Source organism: Rousettus aegyptiacus, unplaced genomic scaffold (assembly GCF_014176215.1).
Source record: "Rousettus aegyptiacus isolate mRouAeg1 unplaced genomic scaffold, mRouAeg1.p scaffold_m13_p_18, whole genome shotgun sequence".
In the NCBI taxonomy this organism is placed as follows: domain Eukaryota; kingdom Metazoa; phylum Chordata; class Mammalia; order Chiroptera; family Pteropodidae; genus Rousettus; species Rousettus aegyptiacus.
This window is the reverse complement of record NW_023416293.1, coordinates 16691356-16713077: the sequence shown is the minus strand read 5'-3', so window position 1 is coordinate 16713077 and position 21722 is coordinate 16691356. Positions and strand designations below refer to the sequence as shown.

Below are 21722 nucleotides of genomic sequence, written 5' to 3'. Positions count from 1 at the left end.
TTTACTGTGACTCGAAGGCTCGCTCACAGGGTGCCATGAAATGCTGTACTTCAAGGAACACGCACAAAAATCAAAAAAAAGCAGACACCACTGCAGGACTGAAAAAAATAAAGCAAGAATCCGAAGAACAGCGAAGGAGCGTCCACAAACCCTCACACTAGAGAGAGCGTGAGGCTCCGCTCCCGAAGCTCTTTCATTTTTACGCCCCACATAACAAGAATTACCTGACTCGCGCCGCGGACCGCTCCCGAGGGTGACGGCGTTCCTGTGACCTTGGAGCGTGAGGAGCGGCAGGGACAGAGCAGTCCCTGGCGGGCGGATGGCCGCGCCCGGTGCCGCCCGAGCCATCGCTAACGCCAGTGCTTGCCCATCACCCCGCCACACTGCTGTGGCTTCTGGCCCCAGAGAGGTCATGCCGACAGGGGACCGACCGTCTGTCATGGTTTGGAGAGTCCCCTGCCATCCGCCCGATGTCGTGGACGGACGGGAGATGAGCAGTGGGGGCGGCCGGGCGTCAGCGAGTTCTGGATTCTGGGACCACGAACTTTAATCCCCGGAGCAGCCACGCGAGCAGGCCTCCCTCTGAGCTCGGACACGGCACGAGCCCTGCTTCCTCCCGCATCTGCTGCAAGGCCGTTCCAGCCCTTGGGGCCATTCCCCCCGCTCCCCGCAGGCCCTGCGCGTCCACATCTGTCCCTTGCTCAGACTCCCAAGCCCCTCTCCCGCCTCCCCGGCCACCCACGGGCCGCCCTCCAGGTCCCCGGAGGCCGACAGCCACGCACGACACCACAGGTGTGACCTGAACAGTCGCTCGGGGTTACCGCTTCTTAAGATGCTCTATGGATTATCAGCGGCGTGAGGGTCTCAGGTCGCATTTGCGGGGTTTGTATTTTTAAACTCACAAGACACTAAAAAATCCACGGAAGAGAGTGAATTACACAGAAGTCTCCCACTGGGAAAAAATGAGTTTAGAAAAAAGCGACGTTTGCGGCTTCCATATTGCTCTCTAACCTTTATTTTCCATCATTTTAAACCATGGACTAGTTGAAGCATCCTGTAATCAGAGCAGCAAAGACCCACGTGCTCGCCGTCAGGGTCCGGCAGGCGCTTCGCCAGCCCCGCCTCAGGCCTCTGCCACAGCCCGTGTGTCACTCTGGTCCCGCCCTCCGGTCGTCCCGTGCCCTTCCCATCTCTGTCCTTAGTCGTCCTGCACACTGGGACAGTCTCGGGTGGTCTTATCGACTTACACAAATGGTCTTTAGGGTAACTATTCTTCTGCAGCTCACTTTGTCCAGCCAATTTTATGTTTGAGATTTACCCATGTGGGAACACGTAGCTCGAGGTCATCCATTTTAACTACTGGACAGACGTCCACTGCGTGAACACAACAGCTCAGGCACCTCTCCCCCTAGGAGCAGATATTGGGGTTGCTCCCAGTTTTTCATTACTACAAATAATACGTAAGTGAACGACCTTAATTTCCTCGTGCACCAGTGTGGGAGTTTCAAGGACATAAAACACGAAGTTATATGCGTCTGTTGTTACGGCATAAGACTCATAACAGGATCCATAACATTTATATGCCTTTAAATTCCTTTTTTACTTAATATAGTTATAATAATTACCACTATCTGTCACCTATTAAAATATGTATCGGGAGCATATTAAGCAACATTACTTGGGGTTATTTAATGTATTTATTTCATGCCTACGGCGTGCCGAGCTCTTTGTTCGATGCTGCGGATGAAAATGACCAGGAAGGAAACTACGCCGTGAACCTGTTCTCTAGCAGGGCAGGCAGGCCACGAACCAAACAAGCAACGATGACAAAGGACGACTGAGCGCCGGCCACGACCGGGAGGCACGGGACCCTGTGACGCACGGTCTACCTGGCGCGGCAGAGGGAGGCTGAGACGAAGGGGCCAGGGAGGGGACAGTGTTCTCCACCCAGGAGAGAATGTGTACAAAGGTCAGAAGTCCAGAGCGTGGCATCGGAGGCGCCGGAAGGGAGGCGGCGTGGCCGGGGACAGAGTGCGGCTCACCGTGGAAGGACCCAGGGAAGCAGTGAGTGACGGAGCTGGCCGGGACGCGAGGAAGTGGACTTGCATTTTAGAAGGGTCACGGGTGGAGGTCGGGGACAGTTAGGGGCACAAGACCAGCTGCAGAGCCACCAGCTAGGCATCTTCAGAGACCTGTGAGACTGGGCACCTGGAGGAACAGCAATCCCGTCACAGAGGGAGGAAGTGTGAGGCGGGAAGGCGGAGCCCGAGGGAGGAGGGTGTTGCCTTCATTTGGCTCGAAAGTGTTGCCAAAACCGCACACGAAGCTCCTTTAAAAAACGTGTCACCAACACCCGCATCCCCAGCGTGGCATGCGAAGGCCCCTCTGGGGACACGGACTGGCATACCCGCCTGGCACACCGACCCGAGCCCTGCTCTCAGCACTACACGGCGGTCAGCACACGCGGAAAAACACCGTAGCGTTGAAACTCAGAACGACTTCCCCAGAGACACGCTTTTAAATTCATTTTTTTAAAAAAACAGCTTGCGCTTTGGGGAATGCCTAGGACATACATTATCTTACTCCCCACTTCGGCAAGAACCGGGTGAGAGACCCCAGGGCAGAATCCGGGCGCACGATGCCCCGTGGTCACGCCCGCTGTCACACGCAGTGGCCCGAGAGGTGTCCGTGTGCACGCGTTCAAACACGGCTTTTCACTCCCGCTTTTGCCCGGTCCTTCGCACTCCATCAGGCCACCTGCCTTTCGTGCGACGGTCCGTGTGAAAGCCTGGAGGTGCGGCCTGGACACGCACCACGGAAGTCAAGGCCGCCTGACCACGGGACAGTGACTCAGCCACACCACGCGCCCAGGGCTCAGCGTCACGAACTGGAATCGACACGTGGACTTTTTACTTGGCAAAGCATTGCTGCCTCTTTGAAAAGAATCACAGAAACGCGACCCACAAAAATGTCTCTCAAAAAACAGGAGCTGGCACTGCACCGTGCCGTGGACCTGGGGCTCTTCGGTGACTGCCGACAGGCGCCCGTCACCGGCCAGGAAGCCCACGCCAGCCGACTGCACTTCCCAGCCGGTCCGCCCTCCGCTTAGGTGTGTTCTTACCTCTCACCTTTCGCTTGTGGGGAACATAAATACAGCTCCGGCATGTTTAACATACAGGTTTATTTTTTTTCCTTAAAATATATAAACCGACCAGAGCTTAACTCAGCACATTAAAAAGTTCAAAAATTACACGTTTTCCCTATGACTTGGAGGAAAAAAGGACGTTGGAGAAGGAGGACCAGCAGAAAAGGGGCTTTGAGGGACGCAACTGAAAACCACAACGTGGACTTTTTCTTCTGCTTTGTACCACCTGTAAGAACTGCTTGAATACTGGGTATTATATGGTATCCAAGAATTACTGCTGCTTTTTAAGATAACAGCAAGAAAGTTATTCCGAAAATCCTTATCAGTTAGAAATGCTTATGGAAGTATTTTAAGGTAAATGGACATGAATCTAGGATTTAATTTAAAATACTTCGGTTTAAAATTTAAAAAAAAAATTAATGGGGGAAAGAAATGAACAAAACGCGAAAATGCTGACAGTTGTCGGGCCTGGTTAGTGCACGCTGATGCCTGTTACCTCTTTCAGCATTTCAAATTCCCCTGATAAAAGGCCGTTTGTGTTCCAATCGTCTATTTCAAGTACAGCTCTATTTTGTTTTGTTCCAACCAGATATAAATACTGACATCTGGAAACGGTTTAGCACGAGTCTAACGGTGGCTCTCGACTCACGTTTTCCGTCGCCTTCGTAAATGGGGGTGTCCTGGGCGATTCGATATGTAAATACGTAACCACGCACCTTCTCCTTCGTCCTGAGCTCGTCGAACATTTGCTGAATCTCCAGCTTCCAGTCGTCTTGCATGGAATGAAACGACTCCTGCGGCATTTCGGTCACCACCGCCTCCTCGATGGCTGTCAGCTGGTCAAGGATGGAGGCGAACGAAGGCCGGATATGCGGGTCTTGCTGCCAGCACCCTGAAATGAGAATCACGTGAATCCCGCCTCCGGCGCAGCTCCCCTCAGCACCCCGTGTCGACGGCGTCTGCTGAAGATTTAAAAAACCTATTGATAAGGATCTCGAAAGTTTGGTTTCACACAGGTGAGCAGCACGCATGATAGTTACTGTTAGACGGGACTCTTGCTGTCCGTGCGTGACGTCAGCATGTGGACGTGAGCTTCAGGGCCTCGGGTGGCCCGATGATTTACTGATCTAGAGTTCTACGGCTCAACCCAAGAAAACCAAAGGTCCCTAAAATATTATAATCACAAGAGAAGTCCTGAGAAATAGCCTGATAATTAAGTAAACTAGGCTAACTTGCTGCTTACAAGAAAAGTTAATTTTTAAGAGATATGAATTAGACAAGGTCATGGTGAATCACACCGGTTAAGACTGTAAAACATTTTTGATCATTAGGTGGGACTTAGTTAAAATAGCAGATCTGGAGCCAACTCGATACTGTCTCTGAACTCTACTAGCATACTCGGTGAACACTTAATTACCATTCTGTTGAATTTCACATATTAATAAGTTACTGATAAAACTGGACTGTTTTTAAATTCCTTAGTTCATCGAAACTTTACCTGCATTTTAGATCAAAGACAAGGCTTCTGACTCTTAAAACAGTGTAAGTGCTTCAAAGCACTTGAAAATCAGAATCACAGAAATTACTCTTTTGTTCAAAAAAGTAGAGATGCTCTGAGGAGCAACCGCGGCCGCCCGGCCCGCCAGGACAGGGCTGCGCAAATACCTGTCATGAGCCTGGCAAAGGGCTCGGGGCAGGTGGACGGGATGGGCAACGTGAGCTTGTTGGCGGCGACCCCGTAGGCCACGGCGAGCCCGTCGATGCCGCGGTAGGGGACCTCCCCGGTGAGCAGCTCCCACAGCAGCACTCCGTAGCTGGAAAGCAAAGTTTTTTGCGGGTTAAAGGGAAGGGTGGCCGCGCCGGCCCGCGACACGCCGGTGGGGCGGCCGTGTCGGCACCCTCCCCCAGCTCCCAACGGGGCCCCCCCAGCAGCGCGGGCGGGCGGGGGGGCTCCCCTAGCCCCGCGGGCCCCGGCCCTCGCGGGAGCCGCGTGGCCCCAGAGCGCGGCTGCGGGCGGCCGCTGCCAGGCTGCTCCCTCGGGCCCGTCTCCCACGCCCGCCCGGGACCTCGGGTCGGTGAGGACGTGAGGTCCCAGCCCCACGGTCATGTCGTGCCGCACACTGTGGGGCCGAGACCGGGTCGCGCGGACCGTTGACCCCCTGCGCCCGCCATGCTCCAGGCGGGGCCTCGCCTTTCTGTGGCGGGGGCTGGGGGGCCGACGTGAAATGGGGGTGAAGGCGAGACCTGTGGCTGCCGGCTCCTGGACCTCAGCAGGGGGCACACGGGGTCAGTGCTGCACCAGGCCGTGCAAGGCACACGCGGCCACGAGTAACGAACGACAAGACACGCAGTTCCGAAGGGATGCGAATGAACGTTTACAACGAAGCCGGAGGACTGCGTTTCGGTCCACGGCCGTGGCGGACCTTCGGGGGCCAGGGGTGGCCAGGGGCGGCCAGGGGCGGTCAGGGACGGCGAGGGGTGGCCAGGGGAGGCCAGGGGCGGCCAGGGGTGGTCAGGGATGGCCAGGGGTGGCCAGGGGCGGTCAGGGTCAGCGAGGGGTGGCCAGGGGCGGCGAGGGGTGGTCAGGGACGGCCAGGGGCGGCCAGGGGTGGCCAGGGGCGGCGAGGGGCGGCCAGGGGTGGCCAGGGGCAGTGAGGGGTGGCCAGGGGCGGTGAGGGGTGGCAAGGGGTGGCCAGGGACGGCCAGGGGCGGCCAGGGGTGGCCAGGGGCGGTCAGGGGCGGCGAGGGGTGGCCAGGGGCGGTCAGGCAGCCAGAGGCAGTCAGGGATGATCAGGGGCGGCCAGGGGACGGTCGGGGGCAGTGAGGGGTGGCCAGGGGCGGCCAGGGCCAAGCTTGCACACCTCACACGTGTACTCCTTCTTCCGCAGCACCGGCCAGTGCCTCGGTTTCCCTGTATCTGCTACAAGTGTAAACTTTTGCACGTGAACGATCTTTCGTTAAAATATACACAGCCCCTCCGGGCCACCCACTGGACTTTACGTCGAAACAGAACCGCGTAAGGAACGGTCACGTTTAGTTTCCTTTCTGCCTCTGGGGCATAACACATACAGTCTTACCATCCTGTTTGCTCTCCTAGTCTGTCAAAACTTCATCATGTCTAGGTCAAGAAAATAAGCTTGGATTTTGGACGATCTTCCGATCTCGAGGGAAGCGGGGAGCCGCCGGCACGGAACCAGCGGGCGGGTCCTCAGGGAGGATGAGCTGGTCTGCGGGGGGCCAGGGGTGGGGGCCCTGCCGGACAGGAGGCTTTCCGGGGACCACACCCCACTAGCGCCCCCTGGACTCTGGACTCCATAGTGAAAGCGTTCAGACCCCGAAGCAGAAACGAGAACCTGCCCACGGCACGGCCTCGGGGGCTCCGGCCGCTGCCCACTGGCCCTAGGCACCGGGGTGTGGGTCCAGGGGTCCCGCCCCGAAGGGGTGCCAGGCGCCCCGAAGGACACGGGCTCTGGGGGAGCAGACGCGAGTTTGATCTTTGGGAGCATTACTGCCTCCCGCTGTGTCCCCTCTCACAGGCCCCGGAAGCTGACCTTGAACTTACTCATCTACAAAGTAATGGTGCCCTCTGACCGAACATCTCGGAGTGCTCTTTCCTACGTTTCTAATCCTTTTTTTATTTTATTTTTTTATTTTTTGCAGTTTAGGTACTAAACGTTTTCAATTACAGTTGGCAAGCAGGATCACACTCGTTTCGGGTGCACAGCAGGGTCCTGGACGTTGACACGCCTCACGAAGCGACCCCCCCCATCGGCAGCACCCACCTGGCCCCGTGCGTAGTTACTACGTTACCGACTGTGTCCCTGGGCTGCGCTCGACCTCCCGGGACTGCTCCCCCTGCGCCCCCTGCGCCCCCTTTCTCGCCCAGCCCCCCACCCCTCCCATCTGACCACCATCAGTTTTTCCTCTGTAGCCATGAGTTTCTTTCTGTTTTCTTTGTTCATTTATTTAAATAAAAATAATAACGTAATGTCATAGTAAATTGTATAATGACGTAACCATTAGCAATGAAGTGGCGAGCAATATTTTTCAAAGCGTATCTGCTTAGTTTCTTGAAAATTACCTACACTATGGCTCAAGAGCAGGGACACCCTCTTAATTTCGAGAATAAGTAAATTTAACTGAGATCAATCAATAAAATGCACTTCAGAGCAGGGGGCCAAAAAAACTTAGAATAACAGAAAAGTGCCTAAATTCAAAGACGCTTCCTTGCGACTCTCCTTAGCAAATAACAAAACTAAGACAAACAGTAACAACCACACGACTTTGCTCCTCGGCAGCTTCAGAGAACAAGTGATTCAGGATAAGGTCATTTTTCCAGAGAGAAGAAGGGCTCGTGCTGGTCCAAGCCACTGTGAAGAAATGAACGATTCTGGTGGAAGGACACTTCCGAGGTGAAAGGCCTGCGTTCCTGCCCTCTGCGCCCGGCGGGGGCGGCACCGGGAGGCCGTGTCCTGCAGCCTCCAGCCGCCCGACGGGCGAGGGCCGCGGCCGCCCAGCACGGTGTCAGGCCTGGGGCCCCGGCCGGCCACGCAGCAGTTTTACACCCGGGAGTGAACCTCTCAGTGCCCTGACGCCTACCCCGTGAGTCTGGGCCTAGCGCAGGGGACACTGTGAAACTTCAGAGGCAGCGTCTGACTCAGTTACCTCGCAGCGGGGCACCTGGTAGGGTGGGGACCGGGGAGCGCCCGAGCAAACCCCCGGCCGCAGGACCGCACGCTGCAGAGCGGGGCTTCCTGGATGAAACCATTTTAACAGAAACATCCTAACGAGATTCAGACGTGGCCCCCGCCCCCACCCACCCTGGCGTGCCGGGACCCTCGCGTCTGAGTCCAGTGACACCGTCTGGCTCCGCGGCCACGGGCTCCAGATGTCTGCGGTTTCTAGAACCCTCCACTGCGCCTCACGCTGGCTTCCTCCCTGACCCCCTCCGGCTTCTAGCTCCTGTGTCTACCGACACCGACTCGGCTCCCTCTCCCCTCCTCCAATTAGCAGCTTTTGTTGAAAATCTGATACCTCAGCCTGTAATGCTGAGAATTAGAAATAAACAGATTTGGGGAAAAGATACATATTTTAGATTTTTTTTTCTTACTTCTTGACTGTCCCCTATGTTCACAGTAGATGAGGTTGCTGTAAAGCATTTACGCACATTGTCAGATACGGACTCTCAGCAAGCGGCGTTTCCTCTTAGCCCTGGCTCTCTCGTGACAAAAAAAGACCTGGAATTTGGCCCAATGACACACCACGACACGACCGCTCGCATGGCTAGAATCAACAAGTCAGGCGACAACAAGTGTTGGTGAGGAAGGGGAGGCACGGGAACCCCTGTGCGCTGCTGGTGGGGTGCCCCGCTGCTCCACAGTGATCAGCCACAGGGTCACCATACACCCAGCAATCCAGGTCCAAGGGACGTGCCCAAGAGAACTGAAAACGGGTCCTCACAGAAACCTGCTCATGAGCAGTCAGCAGCAGGATCCACAGCGGCCAAAAAGTGGAAACAACCCAGATGCCCACCGACTGGTGAATGAATAACCACAATGCGGTCCCTGCACGCGATGGAATATTATTCTGCCTTAAAAAGGAATGGAATTCTGTCAGACACTGCAACATGGACGAACCTTGGGGACACTCTGCTAACTGAAAGAAGCCAGTCACAGAGGACCACGTACTGTGTGACTCCATTTATATGAAATGTCCAGAATAAGCAAATCTAAAGATACAAAATGCAGATTAACGGCTGCCTGGAAGGGATGGGGTGGCGGGGGTGATGGCTAAGGGGTGCAGCTGCTTTTCTGGATTATGTAAATGTTCTAAATCTGTCGTGTATTTACATACTAAAAGCCGATGAACTGTACAGTTTAAATGGGTGAAATGTGCAATGTATGAATTATATCTCAGTAAAGCTGTTAAAAAACAATAGAAAAAAGCTGGAATGTTAATACACCACAATTAATTTTAGAACATTTCATAATCCAAAGAATTCTGCACGGGCTGTTCTGAGCATTCACTAAAGGCAAGTAAGTCCCTGGCATACGGCAACCGTTAGAGTGACTTTTCTTTGTTGTTCTGTTCTTGAAAGTATCTTCACCCCCGGAAGACACGGGGGGACGGAGAACCCAGACGCCCTGGGACCCCCTCGGCTGCAGCTCTCCACCCTTCAGCCGGGGGCTCTGAGCTTCAGATGCCTCGATCTGTAGACAACAGAGCGGATCTAAATGTCTTTCCTCAAACTCGTCCCATGCTACTAGTCTGTCTGTGAGCCATGAGGAATCAAAATTTTGCTGCAAGTGAAAATTTGCTTTTATTTACCGACAAAATCCTGGCATTGCTGTTAACTCCAATTATAACCAGTTCTAATCGAACCTCAGAATTGCCAAGAGGATGCTCCTAACGAATGGAAGCCACGACAGTGAAGACCTGAGCCACCCACCCCACTGTGATGACACTGTCTCACCCACAACCTTCTTCGAAGAGCGTAAACTACCCTTTACCCTCAGAATTCCCGAATGGCCTGCGGCTCATCAAAAGGAAGCACGTCGACCCGTTTCTGCAGACCTCTGCAACAACAGACGCACAGCGCTCACCTCCAGACGTCACTGCCCTTAGAGAACAGGGACGACCTGATGACTTCCGGGGCCATCCAGGCGTAGGTGCCCGCCGCGCTCATCCGGGTGGTCCTGTGCCACTCCCGCGCTAGCCCGAAGTCTGTGATCTTCAGCGTTTTATTGCAGATGTCGTCGTGTTCTATCTTCTCGAGCAGCAGAACTACAGAGAAACCGGGGGGTTCGGCGTCAGCTCATGTTCTTAGGGTCACGACTCTTCCTTGGCATTTATAACACAATCTCCACCGCAGGTGGCAGAGTACGGAGAACGTGCTTGAGCATCTCATCGTCCTCGAATCACCCACATCGGAACCTTCAGTGGGCCGTTTGTGCCTGAAGTTACAAGTTTTTTTTTTTTTAAATTCAGACACAATACAACTTAGCACTCTTTATGAATGTTTTGCTTTATGTGAAAGTAAATGATTTCTAGGAATCATTACTGAAAGGAAAAATACATATTGTTTTCTTCCTAGAAGTTAGGTCCTCGTCTAAATGCAATCTTTTCTCCTGAATATATTAGACAATCTCTTAAACAGATGACATAGTATCATAAATCATTATCGAACTGTCTTATGTTAAATTTGCAAAATGCTCGTAGATGCTTTAATTCATGAAGATATTTTATGAGATTTGATTACTTTACTGGACCTTGAAATATGTCAGAAAGTGAAATCATTACAGAAATACTGTCCAGAGGTGTCCCAGCCCCGTTTCCTACAGCAGAGAACTCTGGCCAGCCCTCCAATCCCCAGCTCCCAGGTAACAGTAGCTAAAATAAGCCTGCTCCGGGTCAGGTCCCACCTGCCCCGCCCACCCGCCTTCCTGCCCATCATTCCCACCCGCCCCGCCCACCCGCCTTCCTGCCCATCATTCCCGCCTGCCCCGCCCACCCGCCTTCCTGCCCATCATTCCCACCTGCCCCGCCCTCCCGCCTTCCTGCCCATCATTCCCACCTGCCCCGCCCTCCCGCCTTCCTGCCCATCATTCCCACCTGCCCCGCCCACCAGCCTTCCTGCCCATCATTCCCACCTGCCCCGCCCTCCCGCCTTCCTGCCCATCATTCCCGCCTGCCCCGCCCACCCGCCTTCCCAGCACCTCAGGTCCCTCTCGCGCTGGCTGGGTTTCCTCTGCCTGCGGCCCTGCGGAAATGTTCCCGGGCTTCCTGCGAGGCTCCAAGGCACCCGCCTATCCCTGTCGCTTCTCCCCATCTGCTCCAAAGGGAACGGTTCAAACCTACTGTTTTTTCCCAACTCACGTGCCACTTCCTCCTGAAGCCCCGCATCCCCGCCCGCAGCTCTGCAAATTCCTTCTCCATCCTTCCTGGCCGCGACGGCGCCAGCATAAGCGTCCGTAATGTTTATGTGACACTGTCATAAAGAGGAGCATTTTCCCCCAGACGCCAGAGGGGTAAATAACGTTTACTGAGGACATTCTATTTGTCGGACAGGCTCTCGGTATTTTGGTCGGATACCGGCGCTGCAATGCTGTAGGTGTGTACCCGTAATTATCTGGGCGTGACGGATAAGGAAACCAAGACACGGAGACTCTGAGTCATGCGTCCAAGGTCAAATCTTCGAGATCAATTTTATGGATGTCAGGAAAGACTATCTTTAGCAAAGCCTGAAATCTCACTCTGCTATAGATTCATACTGTATTTCCATCATTATCAAACATTTACGTTAGTCATTAAACATTACGTTAGCATCGAAGAGTTAATGTACCCGGAGAGAACCAACCGGGGTTTAACACAGAGACATCTGAGTGGGGACTTAGCATTTAAGCCGCCAACACTGAGTGAAATCTGTTGTGCTGTAACATTTCTTTCCCCAAACGATCTTCTCCTGCGAGATGTGGCGAGCAAGGACCCCTGTTCTGTTTTTACACCCATGATACAGGTGACGGATCAGGTTTTAAGGCGGTTATATGCCCGTGGATACATAGCCGGCAGAGAGCAAGGCCCCATGCTTCCATTTTTCCTGCTCTTAATCCCAGCGCTAAGTAGACCGCACAGCGAGGGGCGGGGCGGGGCCGGGCGGGGCCGGGCGGGGCCGGGCAGAGACCCGCTTCCGCAGCAGACGCCTCTCTATTCCAGGGCCAGCTTCCTTTGGAAACCTTTCCAGAGCACCCTACAAATCATCTTCCTAGTCATTCATTATCCATATATTATATTGTTTTGTACTTCATCTTTTCACCTAAAATGTATGGCCCAAAATTCCATATAAACGACTTAATCCCAGGAACTGTTTTGTACCTTTCCCCTGAATCCCCCAGAATCACCTAACTACATCAAATGTTCAGTGAAATAGTTCATGATAATTAGGTAATTATCACCAGTTCTAGTAAGAATGTTGCCTATCATTTACTGACCCTCTATAGCTATTATGACACATTTAATTCCTATTTGACCCTCACACCATTCTATGAAGTGGAATGATGGTCTCTAGTTGACAGATTAGAAATGTTATCCAAGATCAGACCGTCACAGATAAGAGCAGGTGTCAGATGCCACCTGCAGGACTAGGTCCTTGTCCCCTGTGTTACCAACACACTACTGGTTACAAAAAGGGGGCAAAACAACCAGACATTTCACTTTTGTATCTAGCTTCAGGTACTGATCTTTAATTTATCCCTCCTTCCATGTCAGCTTAAGGCATATTTATTTCTCAGTCCTCACTCCTTATGTTCACCAAGGAAAATAAATATCTAACCCTATAGACTTAAACCGCAGAAGCAAAAAAAAAGATATTTAGCTACTTCATCAGCTGTAGTACATTTTCCCCGATAACACTACTAATTTCACTGTTAAACAATGATCATTCCTAACGCCTGAAAAGGCTCCGAACTAATGATCGAAATGGCCTTCGGTTCTATAAAACTGTGTTTTCCGAGACGCAATTTATATACATTATCTCCTCATTCTTGCAAATATCCAGGTAGGAAGGATTGAGGACATATCGATGAAAACAGGCATTTAAACAATTCCACGTCCCTAGTCCCAGCCTGGCAGCCCTTGAAAGCAAAGGCGGCTCTAAAATAAGCGAGAACAGAACTAAACGCGACAACTAAAACCTAAATAGTGAACATTCATTGCATTTCTCAATAAAGGTCACGGTACGATGTACTATTAGCAGCCTCGGTGAGGATGGTCTCAGAACCCCCACCCCCCGCGCCCCAGTCCAGAGTTCCCACAGGAGCTAAGAGCCTCCACACTTGGAACTAACAGAAAACAAGTTAAAATAACACTCCGAATGTCAAACGTTTAGTTCCATGAAAGGCCCATTGTTTTAGAGTCTATTTCAGAGGTGTTCAGCAGAATTCCTCAAATTCCTTATCTTTTGGGCCAAGTGACCGAAACCAAAAATAGCTGATGTCCCGACAGGTAACCTCATGGGGCATCTGGCCAGGTTTCAGCCTAGGACGCAGGTTGAAGGCCAACTTCCGCTTCCTGTCACCCATCAGGAAGGGCTCCAGGTACCAGCTACCCCCCCAGAGGGCACAAGGTGCCAACCAGGCAGATCAAGATTTTTGGCCACAGAAATGGCAAATTCCTGTGAGTAACCTAGCGACGGGGGCTCCAGGCCCTCTGTGCGACTGCAGTGAAGACTCTGACCCCGCCGGCCGGGTCCCGTCCAACCGCCTTTGCGGCCTGGCACGTAGGCTACTTGCTCAGCCATGAGGCACTTGATCTTCCCGGCTCTTTTGAAGTTTCACTTCGGTATTTGCAGAATTATGGCACATAAGGGTTATTTAAAAAAAAAAAAAAGCCATTACAATGTATCCATTCCATTTTCTCAACATTTATGGGATTGCTGTGTCCAAATTCCATTTCAGTCCAATGGTTTCATTTTGATTAATGTTTAACTAGGAATATATTATGACCAAAAAAACAAAAAGAAAAAAGAAAGAAAGAAAGAAAAAGAGAAAACATGCCGCAGGGGAGAAAGCCGGTTGGGAGAAGCGACGGGGAAGCGTGGGCGGCTGGACGGCCACCCTCTCGGTCTAAGGCGGGAGGCGATTCCGCGAATCTCGGCTCCGAACAATCAACCGTCTGCAGGCAACGAAGGGCAACTCTCTGAGTTCAGCGACAGCACCGAACGTCCGCGCACTTCCTCCCAGCTGTCCCACTCACAGACCCCACTCACGCCCTCGCCGGTCCGGGGCTCGAGTCCAGACCTCCGCCCTGGCCTTCCAGGCCGGCGCAGTGGCATTCCGAGTGACCCCCGGAGAGTCCCAGACTCTCCAGCACGGCCCAGCACTCTGGCCATTCCGGGTACTAAAACTCCCTCTAACGACCTCCTGTCCCCTCTCCAACCTGTCTCCCCCGCCCTGCTGTATGGTCGTCCGCCCGCCCCACTGACCATTGGGGAGATGGCACTGGCGGGTTCCCACTGCGGCATCCACTGTGAGTCGAAGCCATTTAGTCCTCGGAATCTGTGTCTCCTTCCGTGAAACACACGGACAACTTCGTGTCTCTCTTCCTGCTCCGATGTCACATGAACCCATAAATAACCCCCCCTGGGGGGCCTCCCCTCATACCCTCAGCTAGAAGCGCTCCGCATGTCCAGCACGTCCAGGCCGGGCCCCTCCGTTACCTTCAACACTGACACTCTCAGCTCCCAGATTATATCACAAGCACTTCACCCCTTCGTTCATTCATTCATTCTTTCATTCATTCTTTCTTTCTTTTTATTTATTTATTTTCTTTTTACTGCAGCCGGTGTAACCCGTGCCCAAGAGCTCGTGCAGAGATCGCAGCTCAGGACGGCTCCTCTACTGCCGCTGGCCAAACCGAAAAGACCCTGCCCCCAGCCAAGATGAACAAAGGTGAGATCACGAGGCCCTATATTTTGCAGAAAGACAAAAACTAACGTTCTTAGGTTCTAAAGCGTTCTCGAAAACTTTTAGGTATCAATGAGTTCACACACAAAAAAATGTGGAACTATTTAAAGCACTCAAAGTGTTTCTGAACAATATAGAAGGAAAAAATGAGTATACAGTCCCCGGCTGACACTTAGATCGTGCTATACGGTTTATTAAATGTTGCGACATGTATCAGGAGTCAGCAAACTACATCCCTTGGGCCAAATCCGGCCCAATGCCTATTTTGTAAATAAAGTTTTATTGGAACACAGACACACTCATTTGTTTACATGCTGTCCTTGAATGCTTCTGGGCTGCAACGGCCGAGGTGAACAGAGACCTTATGACCTGCAAAGCCAGAGACATGTGTTCTCTGGACCTTCACAGGGAGAGCATGGACTCCGGGCATACAGAGAGCTGCCGGACCCCACGTCGCCCTGTTCAGAAAGTCGGGGCCCACGAACCCGCAGCTAGTGAGTAGTGGAGTCAGCGCTCCAACCTCACCCACCACAGTAGCACGTTTGTCCCCCGATGTCACAGGAACAGGTTCTTAGAGATATTCCTTTCCCCCAGAGACACAGGCCCAGAATGGGCCGCCCATGCTCTCAGCTGGTGCAATCTATGACCAGCCATCCAATGCCGCCACACAGTTAACTGGATTTGGGGTTCCAGTTAATTTACATATCAGCCCAGATAACCATCAGAAGTAACCCACACATCTGGTCCTTTGAACAGCAGTTTCCAAACTCCGCTCTACATGGGAATCATCCAGAAGCATTTTATAAAAATACAACAGTGCATCGAAAGCCCAGATGGGTTACTGGATAGGGTTAGATTTGTGTCAAAGCAGCTGAGGAAAAGGTTAATACAGGTGGTGAGTATGTAAGTGCTCACTTAAAGCTCCTTCGACTCCATATGATTCAAGATTTTGAAACTGAAATGTTAGAAAAAAAATTCTTCGCTTGCTTCCAACCGAGATCAACTGAATCGGAACATCCGAAACCGAGACAGGGATTTTGTCTGTTGAAAGCCCACGCGGAGCGTCCGATGCTGTGTCGGGGTGGACAGCTAACGGCGCTGGACTGCCATTCCTTGTCAACAAGTGATCACCTGGCCTAGGGCTCCCCAGAGTACCATCCAAGGGCCCCTAGGCACCCCTCAAGTGGTGAGAGAGGACATGCAGACGCAGACGCGAGCGTCGCTGGCCTGCTAAGGCTGGCGTCAGAGGGAGCTTCAGAAGTGTACAGCAATGCCGGTCTCCTCACAAAAGCTGTCTTGGAAAATAAGGGGTTTTTCCCCTATTAAAAATGCTCTCTTAACATGTAATGTTATTCTTATATTATTAAATATTTTTAAATTTTTCGATTCAAATTTAGAATCTATAACATCAACAGCTATAACCCACATCGACCAAAGCTCCTTGGGGCCCTGACAACACACATTTGAGGACCATTCACCTCGGCACATCTGGAGGAGAGAAAAGCTCAGATTCTGGGGTCAGAGGCCCTGCATTCAATCCTCTGACAAGCCGAGTGACCCCGATCAACACTATTTATCCCTGATTCAGTTTCTTCACCTATAAAATGGGGATAATTAAATTACCTATCTCGGAAGGTTTCTGAGAAGAATAGATGAGGATAAAGCGTGGGTGTGGGCAGTACCCAGCACCCAGCAAGCATTAAATAAACGTTAGTTGTTTTTCCTGTGACTATTATTATTTAGTTAAAACATCGAAGATGAAGTGGTATTTGAAGATGAATTTTTAAAAATAATTAAGTTCACACTGACTAGGGATCAACTGTACAAATTTAAGTTTCAGGCCCCAGAACAAAACGAGCACAGTTCTCGCGGCCTCCCGGCGACCCCCCGCCCCCCCCCCCAGAGACCCCCTCTTCTGCCCCTTCGCTGAGGCGCTGCCACCTTTTGGGTCCCTCCCAAGAACCGCGGGGGGTTGGAGGACAGTCCTGCTGACGTCCGGAGTAAAGCCATCAGCCAGGCACAGCATCATTATTTCCTAACTCTGGTGAACCCTGGGGAGAAAGTGCCCTAAATTAACTCACTAAGTACATAGTGATTATAAAAGCTAGGCTGGGTCATAAATGATAAACGATTTGCGTCAAACCAATGCGGAAGTATTTTGTATTCTTGTACTTCCTTCCCGATCGTCTGTGACAGGAGAATCGCCCCACGAAGGACCCCACGCCCGTGGTTTTTCATTGCAGATGTGGATCTTCCGGCGGCTCAGACCACTTCCCCGCTCCGAGACGTCGCGGCCGCCCCCGCCCTCAGTCGCCGCGGCCTCGCTCGGCGTTCAGGGCCCCCGCCCCCGCCCCGCACGTCCGCGTGTCTGCTCCTTCCCGCGGAACCCCTTGTCCACCTTCCATCCCAGACACGCTCGGCTGCTCACTGCTCCCTACAAAAGCCCTGGGTTGTTCCGCCAGTATTTGCCCAACTCCTTTTGAAGGGTTAAAGAAACATGAAATTGATTTTTTGGTTCGGGATTTCTGCCCACCTCCAAGCAAGGCTTCAGTCGACAGCGTCAGAAACCAAGAAACTCAGGTTCGATGAGGTTACAGACCTTGCTCAAGGTCACACGGCTCATAGGTCACACAGGGCTGAGGGACTTCCAGTCCCCGCACTGTTCTCGGAAAGTGCTCGTGGGAGGACGCAGGGCTCGCCAATGGCCCCCCGAAATGGGTGGGGTACACTTGCCCTCCCCTCTTCCCTCCGCCGTGCTGACACACTTGACAGCGACTACAGCGATGGCCAGACGTGTGCTTACACTGACGAGTAAGTCTGCACAATCCAGAACTCCATGACCACCCCTAAAAGTGACAAGTGGCCCATTTATTTTTTAATACACAAGCATGACAACGGCAGGTGTGGTGACCGTTTGTGACTGCTGCTCTTCTAAAAAAAAAAAATCTGTCCTTTAGCTGATTGTGGCCCAGAAGCAGATTGGTGCTGTCAGCACTGGGGTGTCTGGGCTGAGGTCCCCGAGCCCCTGGGAGCAGGGCGTGGCTGAGGCGGGAAGCGTCGGGGTAGAAGGGCAGACAGGGCCGGAGACAACACTGTCTCTTAACTGATCACGGCATCAGCAGCAGCTCCTCTAAATCGCCTATAAGCTTTTAAGCACCTTGGCAGTTACATTTGTTATGATTTTCTCAAATAGTCCCTTTATTTACATTGCATTAATGAGAAAAGCTAATAAAATTTAGATTCCTTTTGTAGTTTTTTTTTTAGTTAGAGCTCTAAATGGCATTTCATAATAAATAACCTATGTCTATTTATAGGTTGTAGCTGCTGCACAGGTAATACAGCTAATAATTATTCCCAGAAGGCTAAAAAAAATCCAGATAAGAAGTTGCTTAATCATTGAGATATAAAGGAAAAAAGTAAACAGCTACCGAACTTTGTGGCTCAGTTTCTCATGGAATGTTTATTTTCTACTTAAAACAAAACAAAACAAAACAAAAAACAAAACAAAACGTCTACCACCACACCATCCTGAACAAGCTGGATCCCGTCTGATCTCCGAAGCTAAGCAGGGTCGGGCCTGGTTAGTACTTGGATGGGAGACCGCCTAAGAATCTGGTGCTGTAGGAGTAAAAAATAAGGGGATCGTAAGCTGTCAAGGTCCTTGCAGTCTGTGAGGTCAACCAAGGGTTGCCTCGCCTAAAAAAAAAAAAAAAACAGTGGAACGCAGAAGGCAATAACTAAAAAAAAAGGAGGGGCCTGTAAATTATGCCACGTAATCTTCTTTCAATCTTGAACTACTCCAAAATAAACAACACGCTTAGACGAAACTCTAATAATTCGGACCATCCTCAGCCATTCACGTGTCAAACTAGTTTTTATCCTCGTCTTTCTGGTAACTTCCTCAAATCCACTTCCGCTGCCCTCCCCAGGCCGGTGCCACAGGGGCCCAGGCGGCCCCGGGGCCTTCCCGCCGGCCACGACCGGACCGGTCGGCACTCTGTTGTAACCAGAGTAACCTGGTAAACACAGAAACCGGATCGCACAGCTCCTCTGCACAAAATGCTCAGGGCTCCTGGGGACGGCACCCGGGGAACCCACAGGTGGCCCCCAGGTGGACCTCAGCCCCCCGCAGGGGAGGTGCACCCCGCCCTCCCCCACGGCGCTCTCCACCTCAGTCTCCAGCCTCTCCCCAGGTGCATTTTCCCTTTGCCAGGATCTTTGCTTGACTCCGCCCCTGCCTTGCCCACTCTCCTGTAACTTCAGAGCGGCTTCCCTAGACTGACCACCCCTGTCCCCAAAGCGCCCCGCATCCTGCATCCACCGCTTTCTGCCTCTCCCCATGCTTTACTTTCTTGATGGCACTTGCTGATGCCACTGCATGACTGCCATCTACGTTTCTTGTTAGACTAAGCCCAATCCCAATGAGGATATTGTCATCTGGTTTGCCGCTGTGTCCCCGCCGCCCAGCAGTGACTGGTCCAGGGTGGGCACTTAGAATACGTTGAATAAGCGAGTTCCAGCTCACAGTGATTTATCTTTGTTCTCTGAACACACATAAAACTGGCCACGCTCACGACGACTAGGAGCTGCATGGCACGGGCTCCCAGTTGTTGCGTAGACAGATTCAGCAAACCATTTTCTACTTAGTCTGTGTCCCGATTTGGGTTGGACTGTGCCTGGGAGTGAAAGGGCCTAGCGTATTTAAACGACATAAATGATGCTTAAAACTTGCTGATTTGGCTCAATTATCAATCTTTTTCTCTCTGCTAGAAAAGGGACAAAGATGTTTGGCCCACCGATAGGAAAAAGACCGATGAGAAAGGAGGAAAGAAAATCTATCAAGAGCCATATCTTCCTTTGACAAATTTAAATATTTGTTTTAAACAATAATTTCCACTACCTTGGTTCCAAGTAGTCGCATACTGGCTCTTTGTTACCTGAGTAGACTACAGAATGAAAACAAAATTCAATATTGATTTTTAAAACCTTGTTTACATTATCATTAACTCACTGCCACCATTAGCAAATAACCAATAAAGTCAAACAAAACATACTGTAACAGAACACGAAGTCCAGGCTTCACCTATCATAAGAGAATTCTAAAGTATCTGCATTTATTCATTCCTCGAATCAGTAACGCCAGAGAGCCAGGATAAGCAATGTGTTGGGCGCTGTGATTTGCTCATTTTAGGCCCTATTCAAAATGTTCATGCCATAGTAATTTAAAAACTATAGTAATGGTCATATTGTAACAAATATTTGGCTATGCTAGTGACCTAGCCAAAAGTGCAACAATTTAAAACAAAGGCTCCCGCTGCCTGACAATTATAGAAATTAAAATGCTCCAGGAAGTTTGGCAATTTATTTCCAGGGTGAAGTCTTTCAAAAACTAAGTTGCAGCATATAATCACCTTCGATTACATGATATCTACCAGGTACAAGTTGTTCCAGTGTCAATGAAAACTAACCATAGTTACTATTCCAAGGTCATGTGATTTTTTTTTTTTACTATTTAATAGCCTAGGCTTTTAAAAAGTTTTTAATTTGTATAAAAATTATCAGAACACGGATTAATCTCCTTTTCTATGCTTCCACAAACACTAGCAAACACATGTAAGCTTGTGGACAGCTTCCATGGGCCCCAAGTATTATTACACCCCAACAAAACAAACTTTGGGGTCTAAAGAGCAGTCCAAGCCAAATCGTGGCGCGCTGGTAATCTGCAGCAGAGGGCGTCTGCAGGATGCCCCGGCTGCCTTGCACAACTCCTGCGACCAACGACAGACCGACCACTAAGAGGCGACCACTAAGAGGCAACTGACCGACCACTAAGAGGCCACTAAGAGGCCACTAAGAGGCGGAGGGAGCACCACGGCCTCCTCCTGCTGCCCTCGAGATGCGGCAAAAACCCGGGGTGGACACCGGCTCTCGGGACATCACGGGGCGAGGGCTATGGGCCGTGTGGAGAGGACACGCAGGCCTTATTCCATGGCAGTTGGTCAAACGTTTCTTTCAGCAAATGCATATTTTAGGAAACAGGCACCAACGGGCAGCGAAAACTGTGTCAGGTTCGAAGTACGTCCGAGCTTGTGCTGTGTCTTTACCACACGCGGTCCAAAAGTAAAGAATTCTGGAGTCTTTCGCGGGGCCTCTTTCCGAACTCCACCACACACTATCATTGCCACTTCTCTGTGTCGTATTTTCTTAGAATTTCTGTCACTTAAGCAGTTGCAATCGGAATTATAAGAGGAGGGGTTAGTGGGTGTCATAAAATAAACCCCCAAAGAAAAGTATTTGATGCTTACAGGTGGTTACCAACACTCAAATTACTTATAATTCCCATAATCAAAATGCCAAATTCCTCATTTTCAAGCAAGTTTCAGGGCTGAAGGGTTCTGAATAGGCAAAGAATCTACACAAACATCCAACAAATGCGTATCACTTCTTGTCACTCTGCCGTCTGCAGACTTGGAGGAGGAGGAGGACGTTTCCGGTTGCGTTAGCTCCTGTCCCAGCAGGTTTTACAAGGTTGAGGGACATGCAGCCGCCAGGCCAAGGCCAGTTCTGACTGCGTCCTTTAATCTGCCGTACCATCTCTGTCTAAGAATACTGATTTCCCATATTCAAGAAGCAACTTTAAACAGCAATTCTTTTACACGGCGAAACATAATAGAATTTGTGTTTAGCGCAACTGTCAGTTTTTTAGACATCTGGAAAACCTACCCTGATTTCTAAACAAAGAAAACGACGCAGGCCAGGTGTTCCGGATTTCGGGTACCTGTGCGAGGACAGTGGACTCGTTCTTAATTGGCCCAAATATGCGCAACGGGGGAACTGGTGTCCCCAGCCTGCAGACTCCGCGTCAGCACTCCGGCCTCGCAACGAGTAACGCCACCACGCTGCACGTGCGGAGACACCTGAACCGGGAGACTGGAAACGCCACGAAGCCATAGTCCAGGTGCAAGAAGAGCGACCCGGCAAGCAGCCGTGAAGCCGAAGGAAAGCGGGGGTTCACGAAGGCCCCCAGGCCGGGGGGCCGTGGGTTCCGCAGACTCCGAGGGCGGCCTCTGGCTGCACGTTCTACCCAAACGCACCAGCCGTCGGACCCAAAGGCCAGA

The 21722-nt window shown here is 51.5% G+C and overlaps 1 protein-coding gene and 1 pseudogene across 1 annotated transcript in view; one reads left to right on the top strand and one right to left on the bottom strand.

Moving 5' to 3' along the window:
* The window catches only part of MAP3K21 (mitogen-activated protein kinase kinase kinase 21), a 45380-nt gene that overhangs the window by 22358 nt on the left and 1300 nt on the right, over positions 1-21722 (bottom strand). The window contains exons 2-4 of the mRNA XM_036235339.1: positions 9748-9928; positions 4811-4959; positions 3862-4037 (exon numbers count right to left, since the gene is read on the bottom strand). Coding sequence (XP_036091232.1) covers positions 3862-4037; positions 4811-4959; positions 9748-9928 — 506 coding nt within the window. The remainder of the gene's footprint in view (positions 1-3861; positions 4038-4810; positions 4960-9747; positions 9929-21722) is intronic.
* LOC118613442 lies at positions 18115-18231 on the top strand (annotated as a pseudogene).